The sequence below is a fragment of the Corylus avellana genome, chromosome 1, assembly GCF_965113065.1.
Source record: "Corylus avellana chromosome 1, dhCorAvel1.hap1.2, whole genome shotgun sequence".
NCBI lineage: Eukaryota > Viridiplantae > Streptophyta > Magnoliopsida > Fagales > Betulaceae > Corylus > Corylus avellana.
The window spans coordinates 46,519,364-46,547,022 of NC_142490.1; the positions used below are offsets into that span (position 1 = coordinate 46,519,364).

At 34.5% G+C, this 27,659-nt stretch overlaps 2 protein-coding genes across 5 annotated transcripts; both read right to left on the reverse strand.

The window, feature by feature from the left end:
- Nucleotides 1-2,804: 2,804 nt before the first annotated feature.
- LOC132170649 (hyperosmolality-gated Ca2+ permeable channel 1.2) lies at nucleotides 2,805-13,332 on the reverse strand. Of its 2 annotated transcripts, none has more exons than XM_088512270.1 (12): nucleotides 12,949-13,332; nucleotides 11,003-11,328; nucleotides 10,745-10,900; nucleotides 10,405-10,540; nucleotides 9,730-9,831; nucleotides 9,317-9,436; nucleotides 9,134-9,214; nucleotides 7,801-8,141; nucleotides 7,465-7,710; nucleotides 6,350-6,674; nucleotides 4,462-4,695; nucleotides 2,805-3,411 (listed from the first exon to the last, which is right to left on the reverse strand). In XM_088512270.1, exons 2-12 carry the CDS (start codon nucleotides 11,314-11,316, stop codon nucleotides 3,142-3,144), a joined length of 2,325 nt encoding a protein of 774 aa, XP_088368396.1. In that variant the 5' UTR covers nucleotides 11,317-11,328; nucleotides 12,949-13,332; the 3' UTR covers nucleotides 2,805-3,141. The 2 variants fall into 2 exon arrangements, with proteins under 2 accessions (XP_088368396.1, XP_059437687.2); XM_059581704.2 differs by having other exon boundaries at nucleotides 11,003-11,350.
- A 5,501-nt stretch (nucleotides 13,333-18,833) lies between these two features.
- LOC132171920 (chitin elicitor receptor kinase 1) lies at nucleotides 18,834-27,522 on the reverse strand. 3 transcript variants are annotated; one of them, XM_059583334.2, is made up of 10 exons: nucleotides 26,754-27,522; nucleotides 24,593-24,620; nucleotides 23,903-24,069; nucleotides 22,912-23,114; nucleotides 22,464-22,553; nucleotides 21,098-21,343; nucleotides 20,939-21,030; nucleotides 20,068-20,098; nucleotides 19,762-19,860; nucleotides 18,834-19,489 (listed from the first exon to the last, which is right to left on the reverse strand). In XM_059583334.2, the coding sequence occupies exons 1-10, from the start codon at nucleotides 27,391-27,393 to the stop codon at nucleotides 19,325-19,327; spliced, it is 1,761 nt and encodes a 586-aa protein (XP_059439317.2). In that variant the 5' UTR covers nucleotides 27,394-27,522; the 3' UTR covers nucleotides 18,834-19,324. The 3 variants fall into 3 exon arrangements, with proteins under 3 accessions (XP_059439317.2, XP_059439316.2, XP_059439318.2); XM_059583333.2 differs by having other exon boundaries at nucleotides 19,960-20,098; XM_059583335.2 differs by lacking the exon at nucleotides 18,834-19,489 and having other exon boundaries at nucleotides 19,771-19,860; nucleotides 20,022-20,098.
- Nucleotides 27,523-27,659: the final 137 nt, after the last annotated feature.

The window sequence follows — 27,659 nt, forward strand, 5'->3', positions numbered from 1 at the left end:
CGCAATTTCCGGACCAAAATAAGAATATGCGAAAAATATAATTTAACCCCAAGTAAATTTTATTTTAGCTTTTTAATGTTTAAAAAATGATAAAATAATCTCTAAATTACCAATAAGTTATAATTTGGTCACTTCATTAGTAAACACCGTCAAATAGGATGAAAAATGCAAAAAGTCATTTTTTTGAGGTTAAGTTACTAAAATGCCATTTTTTAAAAAAATAAAAAATGCCTCCCAAAATGATGTCGTTTTGAAAAAAAAAAAAAAAAAATGGTGTTAACGTTCAGGGGTGGCCGGCGGGCCACCCCTAAACTTTACCACCGTTTTTTTTTTCTTCCTCAAAACGACATCATTTTGAGATGCATTTTTTAAATTGATTTTTTTTTTCCAAAATGGTTTTTTAATAATTTAACCTTGTCAAAACAACGTAGTATTGAATTTTTTATTCTATTTGACGGAAATGACTAATGGGATAACCAAATTGCAACTGGTTGGTAGTTTGTAGAGTTACTTTATCGCTTTTAAAATATTAGTGGGCTAAAATAAAAATTGCTGATAATTTAGATGACTAAATTATATTTTTCCCTATGAATATTTGTGTAGTTCATTATTTACTCGTATTTAGATTTTTATTTTTTTTATTATTATTTTTTTTAATAGATGCCATTTGGATTTTCGACAGGTGAGACTAATAAGTCAGACAATCAAATTCGCTGGATTTGGGATGGCAAATCGTTGGACCCCCGACCCCCCCAATTGGATGCAATAGAAGAAGACACCATTGATAGTACTGTAGCCATGTTGTCCGTCTTCATTGATTTATTTATTTTTTGAAAAATGTTAATTAACAACTTTTTTACTATAATTTTTGTTAATTTATATTCCACGAGTCGAAGGTATTTTGACTAGTCGGGATATAAATTTAAGTAAAAAGGTAATTACATTTGACTAGTTATTTTAATTCAAAAATTACTAAGCTGTTATAATGTTCACCAAATTTCTTTACATAAGATATGCACATGACTTTGAAATATATGTGCTTTGAAAAAGAAAAAATATTTTAATAATCGTTAAAGCTTATAATTGATAAAGATGATTAAAAGTATATAATTGATATTTCAATCACTAATTAATTAAATTAATGAATTAATTTTTTTTTTGATTATTTGATTAACTATAAATTGACACACAAATTTATAAAAATAATTAAAATAAAAATTACAATATCCTTTACATCATATTTTTTTAAATTGACGTTAAAGATATGTGGGACCAATGTAATCGCGTTGAATTGAAATGGTGATGAATGTAGATGGACAGCTTTGTATACGTGGCATCAAGCAAAGCATTGGCTGTGTCCTCTTCTATTTGTGCACTATTTGTGACAAAAGATTGCTTTACTTTTTGGGGAAAATGATATGGATTAAGAAATCTTATCCATACAACCTCCAAATATCTTGTCATGGAAAAGAAATGCTTATAAATAGGGATTTTGGACAACTATGTATCATCTCCTAGTCAATTTTTTGTTATTGCACATTAGCTAAGTTTGAAAATGATTTGAGAAATGCTACACGCTCCTAAGTCCACTTTCTCTGATGTAGCATGAAAATCATCATTAATTCCAGGGTCAGCTCAACCCTAACGCAGATTTGGCGGCCACCTAGGGTGCCCAATTAATAAATATTAATAAAAAAAATTCATATTAAAAAAAAAATTAAAGCTTTTATTATCGTCCATATTCTTTAAATAAGGCCCCATAATCATAGAAAATAAGTAATTTCTTTTTTCTTTTTTCTTTTTTTTTTTTTTAAAAAAGCCCCCAATTAATGAATCCTAATAAAATAATTTCGATAAAAAAAAAATGAAATACCTAACTGCCGTCAATATATATATGCTTTAGTTAAAGCCCCTACTTAATGTAAAAAAAGGCATTAGTATCATTTGATTCTCTAATATTCTGAAATAAATAAGGCGTAAAAAATTATAGCAATTAATAAAGGAAACAAAATAATAATAAAGACGTTATTAAATAAAATCCAATCTTAAACGTTCCATTCTTGAAGGTTGTGGGTAGATATTTTTTTGGATTTGTGAGGAGCATTGAGCAGCCAAAATTTCGGACAGCAATAAATTTTGAATTCCAAAAAGCGATAAGAATGACTTTAAAATCAAAATATAATATTAATATTAGAACAAATATTATTTAATTAATATTTATATATATATATATATATATATAAAAATAAAAATAAAAAATAAAAAAGTCCACTTAAACTTTTCATCTTAGACCTCAAAATATACCGAGCCGGCCCTAATAAATTCCTATAGTGATTCGTCTAAAAGATCCAATGGTGATTTTCTCGCCACATGAGTAAATTTAGGAGTGGACTTGAGAGCGTATATAGCATTTCTCAATCGTATTACGATTGGTTTTGGCCTTTAAGGTGCTTGCCAACTATAAATTGTTTCATTAGGAGTTATGACGAAACTTTATTATCTTTTGCAAATTCCTTGTTTCTAGTTTGATATATATTTTCACGTATTAAATAAACAAACTGTTAATTTTCTTATTTGGAAAATGCCCAATACTTTATATTCTTAGGACCACCTAGGATGGGTCTCTTGTACTTGTCATTCTATTTTCATTAATTAGCGGTGTTTTTGAAGAAACAGCCACTTGGAGATTACCCTGAAACCATTGAACCGCTACCACCACTGATGTTAATATAAAGATTCATTAAAATAGAAAAGAGGGTGGGGGTGAAGATGAATGGAGGGGCCGGGGGTATTTGATCAAGGAGAATTGGCAGTCAAAATAACCCGGAACAATATCCTCTCATTTGGATGTATCACAGAGATTTACATTTCATATTGTTAAGTCACAAAATGGACATGAACTGTAACCTTATCCTACCAACACTAAGCAATAACACATGGATTTACACTAGAATTATCAAATAAGTCATTACATGCGCACCTTGCAACCGACTGCCAGAAAAAACATGATCTTGTTTTGTTGCTGGAGTTGCTGAAGTCTCTCTGGGTGTAGATTTGGGCTGTTTACTTTACAGTGCCACCCTGTTCCATTGGTATAGTTCTGTGAAGGCGTGTGTAAGACGCAAAGTTTCATGCTGAAAATTAGGGCTGTGGAAGTTCTTGAACAGTCTCGGGCAGAGATGGGGAGGATCCTCCACTAACTTTACTGGGAATCGGTGTATTCCTTCGGGATTGGCGCTTTGTGGGTACAATCACACTCTCATTCTCCCACTTTTCATTAAGAACCTCCTCCTCATCTTCATCATCTTCGCAAGCTTTAAAAATCGGATGTATATATGCATTTTGAAGATAGCCTTTTAAGTTCAGGTTTGGTTCCCTTGCACGTTCTAGAGTATCTTTCATCATTGCTTCCTAAACACAAATGAAATAATAGTTTAAAAATAAAAAAAAATAAAAGGGGGCATTCTCTTGCACACAGCTTCATAGAGTGGATGTCACAGGAAAAGTATAAAGGATTTCTTTCAATATTCCACAACGCATTCTCTTGCACACAGAGTACAGAGAGAAACTCAAGCCCACTGTCATGACATAATTCTAACCAATATGAACAGTAACCAGGTTTAGCTCCTTTTTCTCCAGTAAATAGAAATAGACATTCAATTTCAGAAGCCATCAAAAGCTGGACCAGAGTTTGATAATGTCTTGTAAAAATTATGAGGTTAAGGGCTATAGAACATGGTTTGACACAATAAACTCCTGACATGAAAAAAAAAAAAAACAGTGACACACATCTACTTGGCAACTCAACTAGATTACAGCTTCATAGCCGAAAACATATACCACTTCGTGTAATTCTAATTATCACCATTGGTTGTGGAGACCATGCCTCATGGGATTGGGGGTGATCAAAGGTGACAAATAGAATTACTCTACTGTTTCAACCCAATGTACGTCTTAATTGTTTAAGTTGCATCGTGCATTTGGCTAAAACAACTCAAAGAAAATTTAATATAATTTTAGTAACATATGGCTAAAACAATGCACAAAAACATTCACTACAGATGCATTCATGTAGACACGGGCATCTTTCAAATCAAAAGCCAAAGCGTGACATTAAGCATAATGAACCGAGCAATCATATGTATTATGTAGTCAACACTGTCATATAATGATTAATTTGGGAAATAATCAAAAATGTAAATCACCACAATGATGACAGACAAACCAGTAAGCATAATGAACCGAGCAATCATATGTGTTATGTAGTCAACACTGTCATATAATGATTAATTTGGGAAATAATCAAAAATGTAAATCACCACAATGATGACAGACAAACCAGTAAGTTTCCGTCCATATGCATGCAGTTATTTGAAATAATAAGAGACTTCAAATGACCAGAAAAAATAAAAATAAAGAAATAAGAGACATCAACTATGCATGTTGTAAGTTCCAACAAACCTGTAATGGGTATCTAATAAATGCTGGTTCATAACGACCTTTGCAGAACCTATGGAACCATATGGTTAGAACTGGAAGAGCAATGAGAAATGGTGTTGACTGGGCAGCCTTTTTTGTGCTCAACAATCCCATAAGAAGTATTTGAGAAATCACCAATGCAGTTATAACACGCCCGTGGACATCAGGCCAAAATGCTGCAGCACTCTCATACTCTTGGTTATAAACATTTATGACCTGCATTTTCAGAAGTAAGGAGTGTTTAAGAAACAACTAAAAAAGAAAGATATCTTAATGAGTCTATGACATTGTGTATAGTGATGCTAAATATGGAAAAAATATTTGAAAACAAACATATTTGGGTAGACCACATAGAGAGATCTGACAAACAAAATTAGTCCCCATGAAGAAAATTAATTAAAAATCCATATCCAGGAAAGACTGTAGACACCAACATCTTAAGAAACAAACTCTTCAAAAGATTTTTGAAAATTTTCCTTAAATCATATCAGACACAAGTCAGAAAAATGTTTCCTTGGGACACAAATGTAGGTTCCTCACCCATAGGTTTAAATTTAGCTATTTAAAGAAGTAACCATAAAAAACCAAGGTTTCACCCTATAAAGGAATTAGTGATGCACATTTAACTAGCGTTTTACACAACCATAACTAGTGGTGTAAACATTTTTTTTTTTTGATAAGTAACTAGTGGTGTAAACATGACATTATTTATATGTATCTATAAGAAAAAAAGAGAAGACTCTTACTGCACCTTACAAATGGCTGGAATTTTGGAGCAACTTTTTGTCATTCTTCTCTTTTCTGTTTCCTTTTAATCCTTTTTCTCTCGTTTCTTTTTTCCTTTTCCTCTCAATCTTTTGCTTAATCTCCTAGTTCTGTTTATGTCTATTTCTTTTATAATATTTATTATGCTACTCAATTGAACTCACCTAAGCCATAATCCCAACTCATTAGGGTTGGCTCTGTGATTCTTTGCCAACTAATTGTGGTAAAAAAAAAAAAAAAAAAAATTGCCACCATCAGATATAATCCCTTAAACAGCTAATCCTATCTAAAGAATTGAGAGAAAATTGTTTTTCATACCCTATTTGAGCTCAAACACAGTTGTTCCAGGACTTCTATTCCTAGGATGTATGATTTTGTTGTAAGATCTCAAACTTAAGAACATCATCTAAGTTATGTTAATTAATAAAAAATTGCTTACATTAATGCTTGCACAAATTGAAAAAAAAAAAGCAGAATCTAATAGCTAAAACACGGGTTTCAGTATACTGATCTAATAAATTGATTGACAGCTATAAATTTTTGGGGAGAATGGCAGCGTTTCACATAAAGTACATCTAGTCATCTACCTTCTTTTGACTTCATAAATTAACAAGGCAACCACTTCAAAGAACTTGAAAAAGTAATCTCCTTATTTCCCCATGCAAGTTTCCAAGTCTTTGCTCCTCATCAAACCTTTGGACTGGGTGTTCACATTATAGTTCAGCAAACCTTCGCTGAAGTTAACTTCTCAATGTTCTCATATAACGGACTATATGCAGAAACACACACCTTAAGGAGTGTTTGCTGGTTTCACTAGGGCAAAATAACTGGACATGAAGCACTGAATGTACACATCCCTAGAAATTTTTCTTAAAGTAGCAACAAATTTAAAATATCAAAGTAAAATAAAACAGTGTGAGTGTGCACGCGCGCATCTTAACAAAGTTTATGTTGGCCCTATAGATTTCTTTGCACAGACCTATAAAAGTTGCAACCTAATCAAGTAATCATAGGAATGATACTGCCATAACCACAAGCAAGCCTACTTAAATCCTAGATTGTCCTTTACACAACAAATTGTATAGTGAAAAACACAACTTCGTACCTGATGACGGAACACAACATAAGCAAGGCCGAAGAAAATGATTATGAAAGGAAGGATAACAGGTGTCACTGTAGCATATACGAGGCCCAACAAAAAATAAAACTGTATACGAGGTTCTCCTGTGTTGAAACCAAGACTTCCAGGATCCATCGCCTCTTCCCTATCCTTTTCTGTCTTCACCAAGAAGAAATTCTTCAAGTGGTAAATTATAAGAGGCTTCAACATTAAAATTTCCCCAGCTATACCAGCCCATCCATCAACCATAATATAAGTTATGAAGAAAGTTGCTTTGATTGGAATCGCCACACCAATTGTTTTAGGAATGCTGCCAAAAAGAGAAACAAATATACTTAATTTTATGAAATCCAAGTCTCAAAGAAGGTGGTGTGAAGCCATTATCTAGCTCAAATTATGTAAGCTCGGTAGATGAATCACATTAGGAATGGAAATGCCTGATATGATTATCATAGATCATGTAATAATATTGAAGGTACAGTTAAAGGTTTTCAGCATTTTGATGGTTATAAGAAAATGCCAAAAAAAGTATGAACTGCAAGAGACAATCCAAGACATGGTCCATATATAGAAAGCAAACCACACCCACAAAATAAGTATAGAGAGCCTAGTGCTCATCCACTAAAAGAAGCAAATAATGCCCACCAAGATACTCAGTCATTTGGTTACAAGATGTCCTACTTCATCCATTCCTAATGACATCACTCCATTCCATTTTATACACTTTCCTCATTAAACACCACTCAAATTCTTGATAGGAACTCTATAATATGATTTCTCCAACTAAATAATTATAGAATATCATCTTCAGCCTCTATGCTTCTCCAGAATTTTTATTTGGAAGTTCATAGTCATACATAAAAGTTGCAATTTCCTGGACAAAAGTGATCAATTTTGATAAAAGGGATATCAACAGACTTCATACTTTGGCATAAAATTTTCCTATAAATTCTTAGGTTCACATTATAACTATTTAATGCAGGGCAAACCTATACAGATCTATAGAACACCAGCTACCAACACATACAAATATATTTGCATTGCCAAAAACAGACATACTGAACAACAAAGGGAGTAGTGCATCTTTGAGAATAACATACTCGTTTGCTGATTGGTGAATAAATGAATCTAGCTGTTCGAATGCACTTCCAGTAATTATGCTCCCGAGGAAAACATTCACAAAGTTGAAAAGATAATATCTAGAGGCTGATCTCCTTTCTAGAGATGATAGAGATATAAATCCTTCAAATTTAGACATGATCATCAATATGGCTGGCAGAAAGATAAGGAATAGCTTCAACACAATCCCAGGTAGAAAACCTGTGATGAGTGCATTAACGAAGGACCTGCATTATGAAACAGAGAATTATAAGTAATTTGTAGCATATCAGACTAATTACTGAGTTGCGAGGCCAGAGGATGAGAGCAAGCCTCACTTTTGAATAACAGGCTTCAAGAATGGTGCCGCTTTCTCAATGCCCTCAAGACTTGCAAGAGATTGTACCAATGCAATGGGGATCATGAAAAAGAAGGTCAAGAAGAAGAATGCAACAGCTATAATTAGCCTTCTAACTGAGAGAGAAACATATGGAATAGCTAGGTTTGGCCAATATACATCGCGTGGCTCTGGAGCCCACTCTGTTAACCAAATAGTTGGGTTTCTGGATTGTTGAGTTTGGGCACAAACAGCAGCACCCCAACGACTTTTGAAAGAAACAAATGCTGCAGGCATGATAGATTTTGGATCATCTGCAACCCTTTCCCTTTCTGCAGCTATCTGAAGAAGAGGTGATCCATTTCAATAATATTAGACCTTGAAGTGTATCACATTGCAGACAAAAAAAAAAAAAAGCAGCATTGTAAAATGCAGCAAATTTTAACTTAAAATATAAGTGGACCTACAAATGCAACATGAATTCACAATAAAAGTCCAGTAAAAAGCCCCATTAACATCAGCATTTAGAAAATAGTTAAGGACAGACAAAAATTCGCTTTGATGGTCTAAAATTAGAATAGGAGTCCCTCCAAAATGATAAATCATATGCATATTTTGTTGAAACCTCAACAAGATACTATAGTGATATATCTTTTCCTAGAAAAAAACATCCCTATAATTTTTAATGGAGAGGACCGTGGATGATGACAACCAACGCCTTAAATAAAAAAAGTCCTCCAGGAAAAGGAAAAAACATAAAACTGAAAAGAAAAATGTCCAAGTAGGCCCCCATTAGAGGACCACTGGGACCCACCATCATAGGAGAAACATGATACTAGGAATACTTTTGGTGGGTCATGGTTGAGCTTGCTCACTTCTAGCATCCTTTGAAGAAAGCGGAATTTGTATTTAAGGGTCTTTCAATAATATTAAGATTGCATTAGTGAGGTAAGGCCAACAAGCAGGTCAAATAGAGCACTGAACAGCTTGGCTAAGGTTTTTGACAGTAAAATGTTGCTCATGGTATCAATGGGGTAAAAATTAGTAAAAGTCAGCCACTAATCATTATGAATGAGGAGGCCTAGATTTTGACGCAACATGCCTACTTTTACAATTTAAAATAGTATCTTGGCAATGGTGTTTTACCTTACTTTAAAACATGATGATATAAAGTATATGATCATACTGGAACTTTTTCTTTTTCTTTTTTTTTTTTTTTTTGTTGGTGGGGGAAAGGGGCAGGAAATGCTCACGGGAAAGTCACCAAAACAAATATTCACAATCTTACATTACGTTAAAAAAAAAAAAAAAAACCTTGAAGGAGTGGTACTTACTTCTTTTGACAGTGTCTCAACTTCAGACTCGTGATGTTCAATTGCGTCCACTTTCTTTCCCCAAAGCCCAAGAAAACCAGTCTGGAAGACAGAATGCATGCACAAGTTGAGGTTCAAAAAAAAGTAGCAAATTTGAATGTTGATGAGAGGCTAATAAAGACCAATCAGATTGCAGTGAAGTACCTTCATGAAGGGCCTCTTAGTGCTATTTCTTGAATATTTATTTTTGTAGTAAACAAGCCAGTTCTGCAGCTTTTTCTTTTTCTTGACCAATTTGGCAAGCTTGTTTGCATTATATACAACCTGCATATCGCAGAGAATACATTGTAAGTCAGTAAATACATAATCACTTATGATAACTGAAGTGCATAGTAATAAACAACGATGATTGCATAACTTAATTTTTGCTCAGGAACCATAGATCCCTAAAATAGTAAACCCATTAGCAACATTAAGTCCTCATGGCCTGCTACACAAACAAATGAGTTTTCCGCAGAACAGGAGTTCATGGCTCTTAACCCAAATCAGAGTCCATGACATCATTGGTTTTCAGCCAAAAAATTTCAGAATATATACTATGTTGAGTGAGAACCAACCTGATGAGTAAGATAGTGATCCGGATGATTGACTAGAAAAAAGTGCTCCACAAGCTCACTTACAGATTCATCAGGGTCAGGTGGAACATTTCTGGCAAGGACCTGAGAACAATCAAAATTCATAAGATAAGTTTGCATCAGGACAGGGAATCAAAAAATTATTCTATTATATAATTTAACATTAGAAACTATCATAACACTTGACATAAAAATTGTCATAGCAACCCCTTGAAGGACTAAGAGAGTTGCTAATTTATTGTTAGTGTACAACAAAACATTAACATGATTGCAGATGTCCCAGAAAAAGATTGAAGAGTGATATATCACAAACACCATATGACCTAGAAATCATAATTTTAATGCTTCACTTGTTCAGAGAATAAAAAAATAAAAATAAAAAGCATCCACAGCACCCAAAACGCCAAACCATGTGACAGAAAAGAAGCCACCAAACTCTTAAATATTTGGAGATCAAACTAAGGCACCAATGGAACTCCCAGATTTTTATTTTATTATTCACAAGAATAAGAAAGAAAAGGGTCACTAGTGGGTGTCTATAAATAAGTCAAGCATCTGCTCTTATTGAATCAAAGTCAAAGAACGGTTCATCATATCTCTCATAATTAAAAAATAAAAAATAATCTGAACTAATTATTTAGACAGATTTTTTGTCACCGTAAATTGATCTGGACGTCGTCTTTCTGATGCAAGAAACTGTAACCGCATTGACGCAACTTTTGCATACTCCTTAAACAACACATAGCATGCCCAAAAGGTAATGGCATAAGCCATCACTATATGACCCCAAAACCTGCGATCCAGGACTTAATAAGATTATTATGCTCAGAGTATAAAGAGAAAGCAAAACATGAACAGTATCAGGGTTGAAATTGCTAAAAATCATATTTTGGAGTCGTCAACTGAAAATAGCATTAATACAACTGAAAGCATAATAAGTTGAAATAGAAAGACCTCAGAATCACTGATAATTTGGTAAAAAAGCTATATTTCAAACCTTTGTGATCCAATTGGGATATTTGAAATAGAGAGCTTATCGATGTCGGTAGAAGTTACATTATTTATCTTGGCTAGCTCTAAAGTGCTATTCGTCCAGTTAACCGGCACCAGGACAGCCCATGCAAGGAAGGCTACAGGAACAAAGATCTTAAGTCTGCATGAATAGTTACAGAGAATTAGCACAGTAATAATATATTACATACAGCACTCACATAAACATTCTTCTAAGACAAATTTGACAACATTTGCTACATACCCTATCAAGTAAATCCGCAAGTAAACAGCAGAATCCAGTCCAGCATGGTCAATGAGTTCAGGTTCCGGCATTCTCAGTGCATCTGGTATCCAATTCAAAAATCTTATATATGACCTGAAGTCCAGATTGACGAACTTGCGTACAAATGCTCCAGAGTGAGTTGGATCCGTTCTTAAACCCTTAAGATACCATTTCGGGAAGTACACTCTATCATTGAAAGGTTGAAGCCTTAAAATAGCAAACGCCAATAAGAAAATGAATGCACTGAAAATGTTAATAGCTGCTGCCACTCCAATATCTTTAAGTGAAGCCATTTATATATCTTCCTGGAAAAAAAAAAGTATTTCCCTGTAAAAAAAAAAATAGAAACATATACATGAGGAAGTAATATAAACCAAAATGGCACTTTGCAAAACCAACTTTATTGGTTTTAAAACATCTTAGAAATGAAACTTCAAATCCAAGTGCCATGTCCAATTAAAACAATATACCGTGCATTTAGGCCTTAATATATTGCCCCTTTTTTTTCTGAATCTTACATAGCATACATCATCACCATCAAAGAGACCATTTTACACAGCCAAAGCCAGTAACAAAACATATATAATCAATATCTGAATAAGTGTCATCCCATGAAATCTTGCAAAACAAATCCAACACCACCAGTTCCCATCCAAAATGACAAAATTGTACTTTCCAAACCACAAGTGTACCCAATTCAATTCCCACTGAGACAACCAAACATACCATCAACGTTCTGGCTTCAAATTATCATTCCAATGCTCATTACTAAGTACAACATAGTTTCTAAATTTGACACTGCTAGTCCAACGAAACCAAAAGTAATTAGACTTAAGATAATAAACAGATCTATAACTCACCTACTACAAGAGAAATAAATAACTATTCATCTTTTGATCCTGAGGATTTTTCCTTTCCTGGAAGAAACTTTTCCCGAAATAGTTTCCCTAGAAACTAACACAGCCGGAGGACAATAAAACTACTCAATCAAAGCTGCAGATCAAAAATATCATTCTGATGCTTATTTGTTAAACACAACACAGCTTCTACAAGTAACTAAACTTTTAAGAGAGATATTCGTACCAAAAAAAAAAGGACTTTTTAAGAGAAATATTCTTCTTACGACTATCAGGATAAGAACCTTATTCTTTACAAATAAAGTTTATGTTTTTCCTGAGAAAAAAAAAAAAAAAAGGAGGTTCCTGGAAAATAGTTTCCCTAGAAACTAACACAGCCGGAGGACAATAAAACTACTAAATCAAAGCTGCAGATCAAAAATATCATTCCGATGCTTATTGTTAAACACAACACTGCTGCTCCAAGTCACTAAACTTTTAAGAGAGATATTCGTACCCAAAAAAAAAAAAAAAAAAAGACTTTTTAAGAGAAATATTCTTCTTTCGACCATCAGGATAAGAACCTTATTCTTTACAAATAAAGTTTTTTATGTTTTTCCTGAGAGAAAAAAAAAAAAAAAAAAAAATGTTCCCGGAAAATAGTTTCTCTAGAAACTAACACAACCGGAGGACAATAAAACTACTCAATCAAAGCCACAGATCAAAAATATCATTCCAATGCTCATTATTAAACACAACACTTACAGCTTCTACAAGTAACTAAACCTTTCAGAGAAATATTCTTCTTACGACCATCAGGATAGGAACCTTATTCTTTACAAGTAAAGTTTAGCTTTTTTCCCGAGAAAAAAAAAAAAAAAAAACAACAACAACTTTCCCGGAAAATACTTTCCCTAGAAACTAACACAGCCGGAGCACAACAAAAACCATTCAATCAAAGGCAGTTCGATCCACCATTTCAGATCAAACATATCCAACACAACCACCAAACTTTCACGCGCATACACACATTATCATAACCAATCAAAAGTAGAAACAAACAAAACGCATCGTTTAAGAAGTTCACACCTCCGTATCAAGCTGGAGACGACGCTTCCACTTCCAGAGATGGAGAGAGACAGAGAGAGAAGGGAAGCTCGCGATCTGAAACTGAATAACGGAGTGTTTGGATCGCTTGCGAAACCCAACCGATTCAACCGAAGCAAGAACAACAAGATATTCCTCCACTCCTTCCAAGGAAAACAACGTCGCTACGCTATCAATAATAAGAAATCAGAAAGAAAGGTAGTCCAAAAGGTGGAATTTGGTACCGCTTTGGGATTGGATTCAACAGAGAGATGCTTTCGTTTGGAAATGGCAAATGGAAAAAAGCAGTGTTCGTTGAGAAGTGAGTGCCAGAGAGGTTGGGTTTTGTTGACGATTACAATTTTCGGGTTTTCTTCAGCTATCAGATTTTAATTAGAAAAAAGCCGTACTTCAAGTGGGGGAGTAATATACTAATATACTGATTTCCTTCGGTGTCGGCAATGTGCCACGTGGGTACCAACGGCTACTTTTCTTTTCTTTTCTTTTTTTTTTTCTTTTTTTTTTGCGTGGGTTATCCGTGGTGAGGTTTTGGTTCACGCGCGGTTGTGGAGGGTGGAGTGCGTGGGCAAATGTGATTTAGATGAGGTGCGAGTAGATGGCTGATTGCTCCACTAAAATTCTTATAATTTTTAAGGTTAATTACATAGGTTCTCACTTTTTTTATTTTTTCATACTTAGGTTTCTATTCATATCACTAATGGTACTTGACTTATGAGTAAATATCAGTTTAATACCTCCATCACTATTTCATTAGCCAAACTAACAAACTGCAATTTAGGTGGTTTCGGTCACCCTTGTAACCAATCTAGAGTGAATTCGACCATCCCCTACCACTCCAATGCCTTTGGAGATGGTTTTGGCCATCATTTTTTGGCCATTTAAGTTAGCCGAACTACCTCCAAGGGCCTTAAAAGTGGTTCAACCGTGCACCTTAGATGGGCAGTAAGGGTGGCCGAAACCACTCCCATTAAATTCATTAATTTGGCTGATAGAGGTAGTAAATTAGTATTTACCCATAAGTCCAATACCATATGTGATACAAATTGAAACTTAGATGAGAAAAAAATAAAAAAGTAAAAACTTAGGTACTAAAAGGTGTTAGAATATATTGTGATACTATGGGAATATATTAGCCCTAAGGGCTACAATATGCTTTTATTCAATAAATATTTTACAATACAAATGGTCCTTATTTATAGAAATGAGAGATAATACAAAATGATATGATTGATAAGATCAAATCAGATATATTTAATTCTAACTTGATTTTATCAATTACAATCAATACTAATATATTCCCATAATATCACAATATATTCTAACAAAATGGTAATTAACCATAATTTTTAAGATATTGTATTAAATAGTTGAGTTTTATTATATTAGTATTTATTTATTTTAATAATTTATGCTATGTTTCTCTTTACGTAATTTTTTTTTTTTTTTTTTCATTTTTTAGTATTTGGTAAGGATGAAAATACTAATTAATGAAAAATGACACTCAATTTGTCAATCCTAAAATGACATTCAATTTTGAGTGAATTCCTATTGATTTTCAATTGTTATAGAAAAATATTTTTGTACTATCCAAATAATTTCAATATTATTTTGAGGAGAAATGCTAGACATCTCAAGATTTTATTTTTAAAAATTGATTTTCAAATGATGTGTCATCATCCTATGAATTAGTGACATACTTTCTAAAATAATAAACTTCATAAGATTGTAACACATCATTTAAAAATTAACTTTTAAAAAAAGAATTTAGAATATCTTTCCAACTTTAAAGTCATTATTCTTTAAAATAAACGCAACATAAAATATTTTTAAATATTTTCAAGATTTTCAAGTGGGTGTTTGCCATTGTGAAGTTTTCACGCGTGGTTGTGACTTGTGAAGCTTGGGGGAATGGGCCATGAATATGGATAAAGGTGCGGTGACGTTTCGGGGGTTGGCCGCGTGGACATCGCGTTGGTTGCGTAGGGCGTAGGGGTGGTTGGAAGTGGAGACAGCCTACATTGCTTGACGGATGAACACGATGGAGAGCGGCGCCGCTGTGACTTCAGGGCATAACAGGCGAATGAGAAGTTAACACGAAGGACTGTGGACTCTCATAAAAAAAGGCATTTTGAGAAATTGACAAACAGATTTTCTTCTTTTGGGTTTTCGTTAAAGACAAAAATATCCGACTTTTTTTCTTTGTCTTTCATTAATTTTTGTTTTCCAATCTTTTATTTTCTCCTCCCAAAACAGAAATATTTTAATAGACAATCTAAACATAAAAACTTTTTCACCAAATTGGATTGAAGGAACTTCCTTCAACTCAGTATATAAAAATGACATTTGTCATTTGAACATGTGAGATGCATATATTTTTTAATAGTGATGACACAGTTAAAGTAAATAATATTAAAAATTCATGTGCATTTTATATGTTATTAAAAAAATAGACACATGTTATTTTTATATACTAGATTGAAGGAAGTTCTTCCAAAACTCTATCCAAAAAGAAAAAAAACACTCTTAAAACTCATTACAAATAAAGCCTACAACGTTTACTTAGAGCATTAGCAGCAGATTTCCTATAGCCCATTCATTTCTTTATGTTTAGGAAAAATCTTAAAAAAATAAAATAAAAAAGCACCCACATCAGAAGCCCTATATATAACCAACATCAAATGGCATCTACAGTGTTTTTCACGGGACAATAGTGTCATGTCCCACAATATTAGTGAACAAATTAATAAAATTTTATAAATAAATTTAATTATTTAATGATTCACATAATAAGTGAATATATTTATATGTTAATTAAAAAAAAAAAAAAAAAAAAACCTTTAAACATTTCAACCAAGCACTCATTCACAATTTAATATCTAGACAAAATGGAAGAAAATGAGACACATCATGATTAGTTGACTAAGGGCATGCCGTCCACACAAAATTTCAGGACCAGAGAAAAAGATTTTTGTGCTTCATAATAATATTCATGTTGTGATTATCTTAATGGATGCCAATTGGACATGTGAGGCTAGCTAAGTCAGTCTCAGACAATCACAAATTCTCTGGATTGTGGGATGGCAAATCGTTGGACTCTATTTTTTATATTGTTAAGTTCGTTGGATTCAATTGGATGCAATAGAAGAAGACACCATTGATGGTCCTGCATGTACCCCATGTTGTCCGTCTTCATTGATTTATTTATTTTTGGAAAATGATTTTCAACAACTTTTCCCTGATTTTGTTATAAATTGGCTTAGAACATTTATATTCCTTTATTTTAGCCGGCCATAATATATATTTGAGTAAAAATGTAATTGTATTTGGCTAGCAAAAAAATAAAATAATGAAAGTTGATAGTTAAAATAAAGGTAGAGATAGAGAGAGAGTTTACCTTGAACGACTAAGAGAGGCGGCACGGAGGCAAGCTTCAGCTGAAAGAGAGAAGTTGGGCGGCAAGCATCACTGATCCACTACTGGAGAGAGAGAGAGAGAGAGAGGAAGAAAATATGGTGAGAAAACAAAATACTCTTCCATTTGAATCGAAGAGTATCCAGGTTAAATATATTTGAGTGGTATTTGTGTCTTTTCACTTTTGAGATGACAAAAATACTCTTCCAATATAACTAACTGGATATTCTTCCGTTTAAATAGACCGAAAATTAGGGGTGTCAAAAATTACCGGGGAACCGGAACCGGAACCGGAAAACCGGGAAACCGGGAAACCGGAAACCGGGAAACCGGGGTCCCGGTTCCGGTTCCGGTTTGAAAAATCTAAAAACCGGGTACCCCGGTTCCGGTACCGGTTTTTGGTACCCGGTTTTTACCGGGAATACCGGAACCGGGTTTCCATTTTATTTAATAATATTTATATATTATTATATTTATATATTAATATATATATTATATATATTAATATTTTTTACACTTAGGTTTAGGTTTAGGGTATTTTAAAAAATTAAATTTTTATTTCTAAGGCCCAAATAGGCAAAAATAATGATTTTTTAGAATTTTTGGACTTTTTAAGGTTTTTTTTTTTAATTATTTGGAACAATCACAACAAAGCCCCTTTAATTTAGACAAAGAAACTAATAGATTTTTTAAAAAATGGGCCAACTTATGAAAAAAAATTGGCTTATTTTAGGCCCAATACCTAAAATAAGCCCAAAAATCAATTTTTTAAAAAAACCGGTTACCGGACCGGGTAATACCGGAACCGGCCGGTAACCGGGACCCCGGTTAACCGGGGTCCCGGTTCCGGTTCCGGTTTCTCAAAATTGAGAACCGGGGTACCCCGGTTCCGGTTCCGGTTTTAGGCCAAAAACCGGGAAACCGGACCGGGTTGACACCCCTACCGAAAATGATCATAATTCCTAATCGGAAGGGAGGGCTTTTTAAAAGTTTTGGTTAGCCATTTTAGCTAAAAGTGGAAGATGGCTAGTGCTTTAAAAAATTTAGTAATTAAAATTAAAATTAAAAGATGATTTTTTAGCTTAAAATAAATAAAAAAATTTACTGAGCCAAATATTAATGCTCTTAGCCATTTATAAATTTATAATTAGTTAAATAATTAAGACTTAAGAGTCTATGGTTGATATTTCGATCACTAAACTAATTAAATTGATAAATCAATTTTTTTATTTAATTATAAATTGACACAATAATTTAAAAAATAAAAATAAAATTATATTACCTTTAACAGCATTTTTTTTTCCTTCTCCAGCACCTTCTTCATTAAATTGCTATTAAAGATATGTGGGACCAATTATGTAATCTTGTTGAATTGAAATGGTGATGGAATGGAGATAGACAACTTTCTATACGTGGCATCAACCAAAGCATGGGCTATGTAACGTGTTTGAATTGACATCTTCAATAATGGATGTAAAGAAAGGGCCCAAGCTACCACAAGAGAGCGGACTCGATCCCCTGCAAATGATGATGGCACATTAAACGTAACATCATACACTTTCATATAATATTTGTTTCCCTTTTATTTCTGCACCATTTGTGACAAAAAGATCACTTTATCTTTGGAGAAAATGATATGCATTAAGAAATGTCACCCACACACCCTCCCAATATCTTGCCATGGACAAAAGAAATGCTTATAATATTGTCAAAGTGTTGTTACGCGTATTACAATTTTTATTATTTGTTTTTTATAAGTTGACATGACATTTCACTTGACGCTTGTTGATGCAAAGTTTTTTGAGGGGTAACGTGGCATACACGCTGGGATCTGCTACGGTGTCTAAGGAAGAATCGAACTCTTGCTTTCTAACTCTTTGTTGCTTATACTTTCTTCCTTCAAAATACTAACTTAGGCATTGAAGCTTTCCCGCCAAAATAAGCACCGGTAGTACATGCTGGGATCTGCTACGGTGTTTGAGGAAGAATCGAACTCTTGCTTTCTAACTCTTTGTTGCTTATACTTTCTTCCTTCAAAATACTAACTTAGGCATTGGAGCTTTCCCACCAAAATAAACGCCGGTAGTCTTAATCCTTTTTATGTTTGTTCATTTTGCATTATGACTCATCCTTGGACACCGTAGCAGATCTTTAGCGGTCTGACTACTCCTCGGACACCGTAGTAGATCCCAAGCAGGTGTGCCACGTCACCCCTCAGAAAACTGTGCATCAACAACGCTTATGTGAAATGTTGCAATTGACTGACCGAACACACCGGCCACTTAGAATAACCTTTTTTGTCCAGGCAATTGCAAAGAATCTTTATTCTAGAATGCTTTTATTGTTAGTTTGCATTTGTGCTTCCCTGATGGTTTCCTCCAAGATGAAAATATTAAGATTTCAATGCCACCATCACTCAGATGCATGGATTCAGATAGTAGGAAGAATGGGACAAGTTGAAGAAGTACTGGGAACATCCTTATGCCTCAGCATGGAATTAATGTATTTTTTTTCTAACAACATGAAGTTAATATGTATACATTAGGGTAAAGCGCTCATAATGAATGGTAGCACTGAAAAATCTGCAGAAAATGAAATAGTTTAACATGAACTACCACAAAACATCTGCTTTTCTACGCTCCCTTGCTTCTCTCAAATCTTCTATGGTACTTTGTGACTGATATGTACTGATTGAGTAATGCTATTCTTTGTATTCATTTCATACTTGTTGACGGTGTATGTTTTAAGTGGCTCTCCTTCTGTCTTTTTTGGGTGGCTGACATGAAAAGCCACTTAAAATACACCATGTTAGTCGGTGTAAAATGGTTGTAAAGAGTAGCATTACTCACTCTCTTACTGATTACAGACATATCCGAAACAAAAGCTAGGACTTTGTCTTCATGAGGCACTTGTCAAGGCATTGCTAATGAGCATGAGGCCCCATGAGCTACCTTCCTGACATTAGATGGACTAGAACTTGATTTTCATAGAAAGCACCAACATCCCAATCCTCGGTTGAAGATGAAAGTGTCATTAGTGCAACCACAATAGACCTCATGGTTGGTCTTAGTTGAGGATTTTCTTGTGTGCAAGCTTTGGCAAGGTGTGCCATCTGCAAACCAAAATCAGCCTTAATTAGTAGCTTTTAAGACATTCGTCTCATCTGATAACGCTTTTTTAAAAAGTTTTTGTTTTTTAGTAAAACGCAAAAGTATTAACAAACAACTCAAAACACAAAACATTCAAAATCACTTTTACTTTTATGTCATATTAGAACATTTTTTCAACTAAAGCAAAAAAAAAAAAAACTACTTAAAAAGTTTTATCAAACGAACCCAATATTAAAAGTTCAAAATTTTCATATTTATTGGAATGAGAAATAACCTTGTTGACCGAGTCGAATGGGCAATTATTTCCAAGCCTGGGGTCTACAAGTTTAAGAAGATCTTCTTTTGGATCAGGCTGGCTAAAAACATCTTCAAACTGCATCAAATCAGGGGATACAATTTGGGTCAATTCTCATAAAGTGAGTTTAGGAGAATATTCATAAGTTGTAAGTAGAGGTAGTGCAGAGGAAATAACCAAGGAAACAAGTCCCGTTGATTCGGAAACGATATCATTTGTCTTGACAATGGCATCTTTACCAGATATTAGTTCATAGAGGACAACTCCAAAAGCATATACATCTACCTTGAGGGAAACATCACCATATTGAGCATATCTGCACACGAAATGCTGCATTCAGCTTAACTGTGTTTTGGTTAAAATCATATATATATATATATATAAGAGAGAACAAAGAAACATATTTGCACATGTAGTTTTCCTGTCAGGGGTATCTAGCTTGGTATATACCGAAATACATGTTCAAAATTTAGGCTCATAATGGAGGCAACATGAATTGAGCTTATATTATTTTATTTTATTCAATTTAAAGGATTGTGTGAATAGATCTGCCCCTTATTCTGTGTTTGATTAAGATTAACAAGACAAAGCTATTCTTACAGCCAAACACTGCTGCTGATCAAAAGCTACCTTCTCTAAAAAATTAGCAAAAGAAATGTTCAAGCATGTTAGTATGGAAAATGCACTAAGGGATTCTATAACCTTTTCTGTCAACATGTAATATAAGATTAGAAAGATAAGATATAGAATCAAGCAAATGTCAAGAGTCCAAAACAGTTATGTCTTTTTGGTTTAGGGGTTTTAAACCGCGTAGTTTGAAAACAAAAACACAATTAATAAAAACGTGAATTTTAAAAATGTGGTTAAACGTTTGGTAAAATCGTAGTTCTGTCTTTAAAATTGTGCCTTTTTAAAACTGCACTCCCTTGCCTAGGACTTCAAAACGTGACTTTTTCACGTATTCAATCGCACTCTCAAATGGGACACTTTCTGTGATTTAGTTTAAACGTGCTTTTAACTAGCGAAATTGCAGGGCCAAATTCACTCTTAACACAAATTTGTAAAATGAAAATGCACGATTGCTGTTTAAAAGACTGGGAAAATAATGAAATGAAGTATTAAAAGAAAGGAATAAAAAAAAAACATAAATTCTTACTCTGGAGGCATGTATCCAAATGTACCCGCAAGACGGGTTTGCAACGAAGAACTTCCATATTCAGTCAGTTTTGCTAGCCCAAAATCTGCAACCTGCACAAAACTTAGATTAATAAAAGTGATTTCAGAGTCTACCATATCAATACAGACATTTTACTACCTTTCCACGGAAGTTCTTGTCTATTAATATATTTGCTGATTTAATATCACGGTGGATATAGACTGGAACGGTATGTTCATGGATATATTCAAGTCCTCTAGCTGAATCTAGTGCAATTTGAACTCTAGTTGACCATGGCAATGGTTCCCTCTCTGAGCGACGCAGATGTTGACTTAAGTTGCCATTCTCGATGTACTCATACACAAGGAATAGAGAGCCTTCAACACAATATCCTATTAAGCGAACCTGCATGAAGTTTTGACATAGAACCACTCAGTCACTATAAGACAATTAAACAATGCAAGTGTTATTTGGACAAAAATAAACAACTTGATAGTAACTAGGCAATCGCATAGAGCAAATGCAGGCTTAACCAAAATGCACGTTTGACAAAAAGTTTCTAATATTTATCTCCAGTGCCAAAGTTGAATCGAGTTTTTCTTCTGAGGCATCAAATCCATCAATCATGAATGAAGATGAACTTTTTGACTGAGTCTGTTAGGTACCTAACCGATATGCCAAAAACTTCAGAGTTGATGGAATGCAGAAAATTAGGTCCTTAAACCTATCCCATACTCCCATACTAGGCTGGTTCAATCTAGCAGCCATATCCCAGGCTGCGTTTGGTAAACGATTCCGTTTCAATACTATTCATCTCACTTTTTTCATTTTTCCAACATTCTTTTACTTTTTACATTACATCAATTACTTTTTATTACTATTCAAATAAAAAAATCACTACAAAACAAATTTTTTTCAATTTTTCATACCAAACATTCTTACTTTTTCACTTTTTTTTTTTTTGTTAAAAAAAATCCTACTTTTTCACTTTTTCAAAAAAAAATTCTTATTTTTCATCAATCAATTTTTGCTACAATATCAAACCGCTAAAACTCCAAAGCCCTCACCAATAACATAACAATCCACCATGCTTTCATGATGACGTCCACGATGACCCACTATATGGCAGCTTTCACTTTAGATCTTGAAACCCTTTCCACTTTTGTAGCGGCTTCACTTAGATATTAGGTAGCCTTTTTTTTTAATAGGTTGCCCCTCCAAGATTCAAATAGGTGACGTGGTGCCTGCCTTGATATTAATGTTAGGTACCTAATCGATATGCCAAAAGCTATAGAACTAATGGAATACTGCCTTGGCCAACTAGGCTGGCCCAATCTAGCGCCCCCACCCCAAATTGGGTCTCGCCAAGAACATAACAGATTCTACTTATAATGTACAACCTGCTATAATCAAGTTAGCATACTGCCTAGGCCAACTGTCAAATTTATTTTGAATTTTACCATGTTAAACCTACCAGGAAAAAAGATTAAAGTGAAGAATATAATAACAGGGAAAAACATAATACCAGGTTCAAGTGATGAACATGTGTTAAAACCTTCAGCTCAGCAAGAAATTCTTTTGATGCTTGTGTATCCATCTTCTTAATTGCAGCTTTCTGCATGATAGGAGGAAAGAGTCAGCCACTCAATGTTGCACAGAAGGGATGAGGATCAAAGTATGGATTAGAAAAGGTTCAAACAAGCAGAAGCAATGAGCAACCCAAAAATACATGGTTTTTGAATTCCCAAAGAAGACTAATATGACATACAATGGTTTGAGTTTATATGATTAGAATCTTTTTAGTTCTGACAGTATGGCTGTCTGCTTCAAAAATGCCCAGAGAATTTACTGTGATTGTCTGTGGACCTTTTGCTCTTACTGTGGTGATTTCAGGGCAATAGGACTCGTGTCACATTAATGGTTTGAGTGTAAATGGGAATTGGTTTATGAAATATAACAGCAGGACAACAAACCTCTCCTCTTAGTTCAGCATAGTAAACGGCTCCAAAGCCACCTTGTCCAATCTTATTATCCAAGCTGAAGTCATTAGTGGCCTTTGCAAGCTCTTCATATGAGAACTCAACTGATTTGTCCACAGTAATACCTGTAAGCCCTGGCGAAGCACCGCCAACAAGAAGGGCTGCTTCTGAAATTTTCTCTGGGGTACTTCCAGCACCTATTTCAATGGATAGTCATATCAATTACCAAAACTTCCATAATTCAAATTTGACATCTAATGGTCTACATTGTTGCAAGAGAGAACTCGCTAAATATATTTCTTAAAATAAGGCAAATTATGAGAGAACCATGATCTTGCAATTATAAGCTGTCCCTGATAGACATTTCTGCAATGATTAATTGCCTTTCCATTGAAACCTTACAATTATTTTGAAACATTAACAGAAGAGTTAGTGGGTCAGTGAAATGAGCCCTGATGTAGCTAAACCATATTCATAGCCAAAGATTGGCTAAACTATAGCTATTTCCACCATTAAGGCCTAGGCAAGGGCTGGTATCCAAGAACAAGAAGGCAATAAAGCAGTATGCACCCAGGGAGTCGCCTAGCTCAGGTGAAGGCATTTAATCTAGAGGCACACTGGCTTATAAAATACTATTATGGATTGGATGTTTCGTGCATGGTGTCAAATAGGCCACCAAAGACTAAGCACGTGTCAAAATGTGTGTTCTAAAATTAATGAAGGTGTAAACTCATTTACATCACAAAAAGTTCTTTATGGGTCTCACAGATCCTGCTTAAGAAGTAGCCGTTCTTCCAAATTCAGAATGCTCATCAGTTGAGATAACACATGTGAAGGATAAATATCAAAGCATGGAAAGATAGACAAAAAGCATAAACCAAAAATATGTTTTACAACTCATGACAGTTACTCATTTCTGTACTAATTCAGATGAGTGACACTTTCCAAATAACCATGAGATGGTCCATCAAACCAGAAGGATTACCATGTCTCTGTTGAACATACTGGTCTTCAGACGCTGCAGGAAAAAATGATTCCTCCACAACCTTCTTCCTTCTATAAACCCCAGCATATACACAAAATGCCAGAATTGAAGCTCCAGCAACTACTGCAACTGATATGCCAGCAATGACTCCACCTGAAATGCCTGCTTAAAATGCCTCACTGTGTAAGCTTGAAATTAAATAAAGGCCCATCTTGGCATATCAAGTTTGATCTCATACACCAAAAGTGAAGAAAAATAAGCAACATTAAAGCATGTTAAATTACTACTTGTCCCATAAGCTTAAGCTTATAGGAAGAGGTAAATTTAATCACTTAATTATTACTTTAACACTCTTCCTTCACGTGTGGGCTTATGTGATGCCCAACACGTGAAATATTTAATTGAAATGGGGTGAATTGACGAAGTTAAGGTTCGAACTCAAGACCTTTGGCTATGATACCATATTAAATCACCACTTATCCCAAAAGCTTAAGCTCATAGGAAAAGGTAAATTTAATCGCTTAATTATTACTTTGACAAAACAAATTTTAGAGAAGGCCCAAATACCTGCTCTGCAAAAAAAGGACAACGGGATGTAATTGTCAGTCAAGTTGAAGAAGTGTTTCAAGCATAAATGAATGATATAACATTCATTGCAATTTGAGAGCGTGTCAAGATGATATGACTTACTTTAGCGATGGATATTTTCCGTTTTGATCTGCAAAATAAGAAAGGCAAAACTTCAGAATGATTGCAAGCAACGTTTCCACCACACGTGAGAGGATAAACTTGTTAATGTCTACACAAGCTTCAAATTCAATTAGATTGCAGGCAATATTCCCTTGATCAAAACCATTTCTTCTTGGCCAAATTCAATACCTAAGACACTTTTTAACTTTCTTAGAATAATAGTTTAATTATTTCATTCACTCTTTTCCACTAATCTAGTTTTTCTTGACACAAATGGTAATTACCATAATATCAAAATAATGATTCTAAGCTTGAACACTTGTTGGGTTTCACTCATTGAGGTCACATATGAGAGGAACATAGAATAACACCAGTAATTGTTTTCTTTACTTTTATATCAATTTGGCATAGATGTGAGAAAGAATATGAAAAACTTCCATATTAGTTGGGTTTTAGGCTTAATGTGGTCTGTTTATATGAGAGTTGAACCTCTTCACCTACTAACTCAAACTTCTGGTTTAACATTTTAATACACTACTGATGCTTTAAAGAGTATGATTTTTTTTTTTTTTTGATGAATAAGATTAGAGACTAAGATGCTAAAGCTTGATAACAAAAAAATCGGCCGCATTGTTTTGTTTTACAACAAAATATCTATACAATCATCTTACTAGTGACAAAAATGTCAACACAACATGCTATAATGGAAAGTGAACTTATTGAATTGAAAATGAATACTGACATCACAAAACTAATAGGGCAGATTAACGATAATCAAAGAAGACATCAGAACAATTATAGGACTAACTAAAATACTAAGTTTTCTAGAAAGAGTTAGTAAAAGTGGAGCCCCCATACAATACATACATTATTATTGAACATACAATAATAACAGCAATATGTCACTAGTAGGTTGGATCCTCATGGAATTTCATCATTCTTTATTGACCATAAAGGGCCATGCCACAACCTTGACAGTGATTTGCAGCAACTAAAGGAGGCTACCACTACCACCTTGAAATGTTAATTCATTAACTTGTCACAAAAACCAAACTTTTCAATGATAAGAATGTGACAAACCAATTGAGTTTTTCAAAGAAAGGACGATAAATGATCCAATAATCAAATTATTTTTTGCTAGAGGCCTGTCCAATCCATTTTTGGACCATAGAAAATTTCAGGGTATTCCGATCCATTTTTTTTTTTCTCGTGGTATAGAAAATTTACAACCCCTTAGAAGGGATAGGACTTGGGACCATAATTGTTTGCCCCATTGCACAGACAGACAATCCCAATTACAGAGGATCCCCCTTTTTTCTTTTTCTTTTTTATTTTACTCTTCGGAGTATAGAAACATACAACCCCTTAAAGGGGTAGGACTTTGGACCATAGATACCGTGTTGACGATGCCAGCTTAGACTGCTACCATGTTTTCCTTGACTGTGTACGTGACCAAATGGCAAATTGCCAGCCAAGAGAACAACAATGAATGAGACTAAACAATATTTTTCTCATTGTTTTACGCCAGTCTTTTTTGCCACTGGCCAAAGTCACCCTCATATAACCTCCCATAGAGAAAAAAAACAAAATTACTCATTGAATCCAGACGGATTGCAGCTGCCTATTATAATTGTAAGAGTCTCCTGATAGGGTCCACTTATTCAAGCAAGTGGGGTTTACCGAGAGTCTTTCAATTGCTTGCTCGAGGAACAAGCAATTATAAAAAATCACCATCGTTTAATTATAGTTTTCCATAAAAATGTCATAAATTATTTTCTACTAATATAATAATTCAACTTCAAATATAAAATATGGGTCCCCCATGGCTAAAAAATTTTTGAGGAGGATCAATTGATAAAAAATACCTTAAATTATTATTTTTTTATCTTAATTTTTTTTTTTTTTTTTTGTAATTTGAGGAGACAAAGGTCACTGTCAGTCTTCCCTAAATCCATCTCTAATGCTGAGTTTACTTAATTATTAAATTTGGACGGGCAACAATCGTGTTTAGACAAGTGGGCTCAATCGAGAGCCTCTTATAATTGTGGCTATTACTAAGAAATTCAATCATTTAATTATTAGTTTTTAGTTTTTCTATAAAGAAATCACAAACTCTTTTCTACTAATATAATAATACGACTTTGAATACCAAATTACTAACCTCTTGCCGGCACATAGACCAGCCCGGTCCCAGCACTAAAATTGGACCCCGGGTTGTACAACTCTAGCAACGCGGCCGGCACACCGGACTCCGCTGCCACGTAGGACAAATTCTCACCGGGCCGGAGCGGGTACGTCATGAACAACCCGTAATCCTTCGACACATGTCGGTCGCCACACGAGCAGTTAACCGTGACATTAATAGGAACATAGTCCGGTATCCGAGTGGGTGGGTAAGTGTTCACCTTCTGCACCCAGTCCTCGGTGGTGAGGTTAGCAAAATAATACTGAGCCACCCTATCATAAGTATCACCAAACTGGGTTATGTAAGAAAAGGTATGCCCCAAGAAGTCACCGTTGAGGCAATCACAGGAGAAGGGCACATTGATTCTTGTGCCAGTTTTGATGATATCTGGGCTGGTGATGTTAGGATTGTAATTGAGAATTTCTGGGATGCTTTGCCCAAAGAAGTCGCCAATGTAAGTGAGGTTTGAGCCTTGCCACACATAGTATGAGGCTAAGGCATGGTGGCAGCCATTTTTGCACTTGGCGTGAGCTTTGAGAGAGAAGAAGAGCAGAGCATGGAAGGCTAGGAGTGTGATTGGGTGGTAAAGGTTCCTCTTTGGCTGTTGGAATATCATCTTGGGAAGAGGAAAAGGAGATGGGAAATTGTGGGGTTTGGATGAGAAGGATTTATTTGGTTTTTGAGGTTTTGGGATATGCTATATTCCCACCATGATTGATGGGTTGGAGAGCTTATGTTTATTTATTTTGATGAAGCAACAAAGGCTACATAGCACGGGTTATCACTGTCGTCATGCTTTGTCTCATGCTTGGTTTTGCTTTGTCACCAATATTCCAGGAAGTCAAAGTCACCTTCGCCTAACATTTCATTGAACCTAGACTT

Bases quoted from the DNA above. Each gene is read 5' to 3' on its own strand.
- LOC132170649 (XM_088512270.1), bottom strand. From the start codon at position 11,316: ATGGCTTCACTTAAAGATATTGGAGTGGCAGCAGCTATTAACATTTTC. The intron at 7,711-7,800 runs GTGAGGCTTGCT...TTCATAATGCAG, and splicing joins TTGAAGCCTGTTATTCAAAA to GTCCTTCGTTAATGCACTCA. The intron at 6,675-7,464 runs GTATGTTATTCT...TCTTTTTGGCAG, and splicing joins ATTCACCAATCAGCAAACGA to CATTCCTAAAACAATTGGTG.
- LOC132171920 (XM_059583333.2), bottom strand. From the start codon at position 27,393: ATGATATTCCAACAGCCAAAGAGGAACCTTTACCACCCAATCACACTC. The intron at 23,115-23,902 runs GTAATCCTTCTG...CCATTGAAATAG, and splicing joins GTATGTTCAACAGAGACATG to GTGCTGGAAGTACCCCAGAG. The intron at 20,099-20,938 runs GTAAGAATTTAT...TTTCGTGTGCAG, and splicing joins TTTGGATACATGCCTCCAGA to ATATGCTCAATATGGTGATG.